The 2,648-nt window shown below is 45.7% G+C and overlaps 1 protein-coding gene and 1 long non-coding RNA gene across 2 annotated transcripts; one reads left to right on the top strand and one right to left on the bottom strand.

Moving 5' to 3' along the window:
- The first annotated feature begins 240 nt into the window (after positions 1 to 240).
- Positions 241 to 802, top strand: LOC306743941. Its single transcript, XR_013771091.1, has 2 exons — positions 241 to 294; positions 369 to 802. It is a non-coding gene; the product is annotated as an uncharacterized lncRNA (long non-coding RNA).
- A 241-nt stretch (positions 803 to 1,043) lies between these two features.
- On the bottom strand, positions 1,044 to 2,558 carry LOC306743299 (adenosine receptor A1; the record flags this gene model as incomplete). The annotated part of the gene is given in 6 exon segments (XM_079225803.1): positions 1,044 to 1,273; positions 1,385 to 1,848; positions 1,973 to 2,325; positions 2,328 to 2,479; positions 2,482 to 2,528; positions 2,530 to 2,558. Coding segments are annotated over 6 exon segments (1,275 nt in total).
- Between the last annotated feature and the right edge of the window lie 90 nt (positions 2,559 to 2,648).

Genomic DNA, 2,648 nt, shown 5'->3' with positions numbered 1-2,648 from the left:
AGCTACAAGCCGTGGTTTACGAACCATTTCCATGAACAAAAACAAAGAATCAGACACAGAGATAAAATCGATGATAAGATTACACTCTTTTGTACTGGCACTGAATTTGAACACACAGGTCGAAAATGTAATATAAATATTCAGTTAAAAAATGAGCTACCCAGTATCATCTTTATTTTACAGAGCTCATTAAGATAACCCTATCTGTCTCTTGTTCTTTGTACCATTGCAGGAGAGTTACCTTTGTGGATCTTTTGAAGTGGAAGCAACGTGGATGCTGTCCTTGGGGCTGAGGTAGTAGATTGAATAGTTGTGGGGTGGTATAACCTCTTTTTGAGATAACTATACAATCTACTGTCTTTCCCAAGGAGACAGCCGACTCAGCAACTCACCGACTGTCATCTCCAGATGGGCAATCATGCAATCCAATCAAAATGTACGCGTGCAGCAATCAACATAATGCACTGTGTGAAGCATTGCTTCTCTAGCTAGAGCAGGTTAAATATGTTTGTGTTTCCTAACAGGACAAAAACATGTGTGGAGTGTTTGATTTGGGCTCTGTCAGGGTGAGGTAGTAGGTTGTATAGTTTGGTGGGTGGGATTGCACCCTGCTCCGGTGATAACTATACAGTCTATTGCCTTCCCTGAGGAGTTCACTGAACACGTGTGGATGCTCAACACACTCTTGTGATAGTACCACATTTATTTGTAGATTTTACAAAGAAAAATGCAAGTTGATATGTGCTTCAAAGCTGTCAAATGACAAAAATATGTACATCTCAATAAAGTCATACTACTCAAATCAGTTGTCCAAAAATCAATAAATGGGATCTTTGTATTGTTTGTCAGCTCTGGTGGTTTCATGGTTCGTGTCCAACAGTAGCTGATGAGTTGGTTGGTCGACAGCACTCTCTGCTGGACACTCATGAGATAGCTTTGACGTGTATAAAGTTTGCAGACAAAGCCTTACATGATGATTTTGGATGCAGTGATTGTCAGATTTTCTTGTATGAGTGGGTAGAAACCTCACATGAACTCTGACTTCAAACACACTGGACTTTAAATGACTGCGGCTCTTTGTTCAATCCATGTGTCTCTGTGGCATTGGCTTGGCTGACCACTATTGATTGGCAAACTTGTTTGTCCCCATGGCAACAGTTCAGCCTCTCGATGAATTGCCTCCATATTTGAAGGTAGGCCTGTTGGATCTTTGGGATGCGACAAGCGTAGACCACAGGGTTGACTGCAGAGTTGGCATGAGACAGGAGAATACCTGGGGAAAAATGTTTTTCCTGTAAGTACGTGATATTTAAAGCTTCTTTGGGAGAAAAAAAGAACACCACCAATTGCAGACTGTTTTACTAGAAAAGCAAATGTCACTTACCTGTATAGAGTGTCCCCCGTGTGACCGCTTGAGGACCATGAAACAACAGCAGGCAGTTCATCAGGTGCAGAGGAATCCAGCAGCCGGCAAACAAAATTAGAACCAGAGCCAGAGAGCAGGCCAGCCTCCTCTCCCGGAGCAGAGAGGCCTGGGCGTGAGGACCACTCTCTTTCAGGCGGCCCTGCAGGCTCCAGAAGATTCGTGTGTAGAGGAGGGTCATGACCAGCAGGGGTGCCATGACGCATCCCAAGAAGTTAAAGTAAACCATGAATGGGAGGGAAATAACTGAGAGGAAGGTGCAAGGTGGAGACATGAAGAAAGAGGAGGATGTATTGGTGGAATCAGATGCTAGAGAGGACTGGTTGTGCCATCCAAACAAAGGGGTGAACCCCAACAGACAGGAAAGCACCCAGCACACAGACAAAGCTGTACATGTGCGCCTCTGTGTGGCCAGAGCTTTGTATCTGAGGATGAGGGATAACACAAAGAAGGAATACAAGAGAGGGTTATTTCTACAAATCAACAAGCGTGCAAGTTATTCATATAGCTTATCTACCTGTAAACCAGTGTCTCAGAGTTAGACCTCACCTGAGCGGTGTGTGTAACCGGAGGTATCGGTCCACGGCGATAGCGAGCAGTGACAGCACAGAGGCCTGGGTCAGCACGAGCACGACACAGCTGAGAAGTAGACACAGGTCAGGGGTCACACTCACCCAGCCATCCAGCAGTACAGCCAGGGGCACAGCAGCCACACCCACGAGGAAGTCAGCCACGGCCAAGGAAACGAGGAAGCAGTAGGTGGGTTCCCGTAAGGCATCCCGGATACCAATACACACCGCACACACCACCAGCACATTGCCAAGGCAACAGGCCAAAGCAATCAACACTTCTAGTACTGTGTAGGCCACCCAACTCCACTCAGCCATCACTGAAGATGAAGACTAGGGAAGACAGAGAAGCTGCAAAGTTTGATCGTTTCCTTGAAGGTTGTGGACAGGTAAAGTGAATTCCACTGGAACATTAGGTCCATCATAATCCTGTGGTTGTTGTTCAGATAGTGTGTCTTCCTGCTTTCAGCTCTTGCCTTCAAATGATCAGAATTACTTTGACCAGATGGTTTTTATACGCAAACATGCATGCACTTCTGTGCACACACAGCAGGGGTACACTCCATGGAGACGCCATCTGTATTTCATCATTGTGTGAGAATCATTTTCTCTCTCTGATAAACGAGCCTCAGAAGAGGAGAGGACCTCTGAATGAA

The sequence above is a fragment of the Taurulus bubalis genome (genome assembly GCF_910589615.1).
Source record: "Taurulus bubalis genome assembly, chromosome: 11".
NCBI classification, from domain to species: Eukaryota; Metazoa; Chordata; class Actinopteri; order Perciformes; family Cottidae; genus Taurulus; species Taurulus bubalis.
This window is presented reverse-complemented; position numbering and strand designations above follow the sequence as displayed.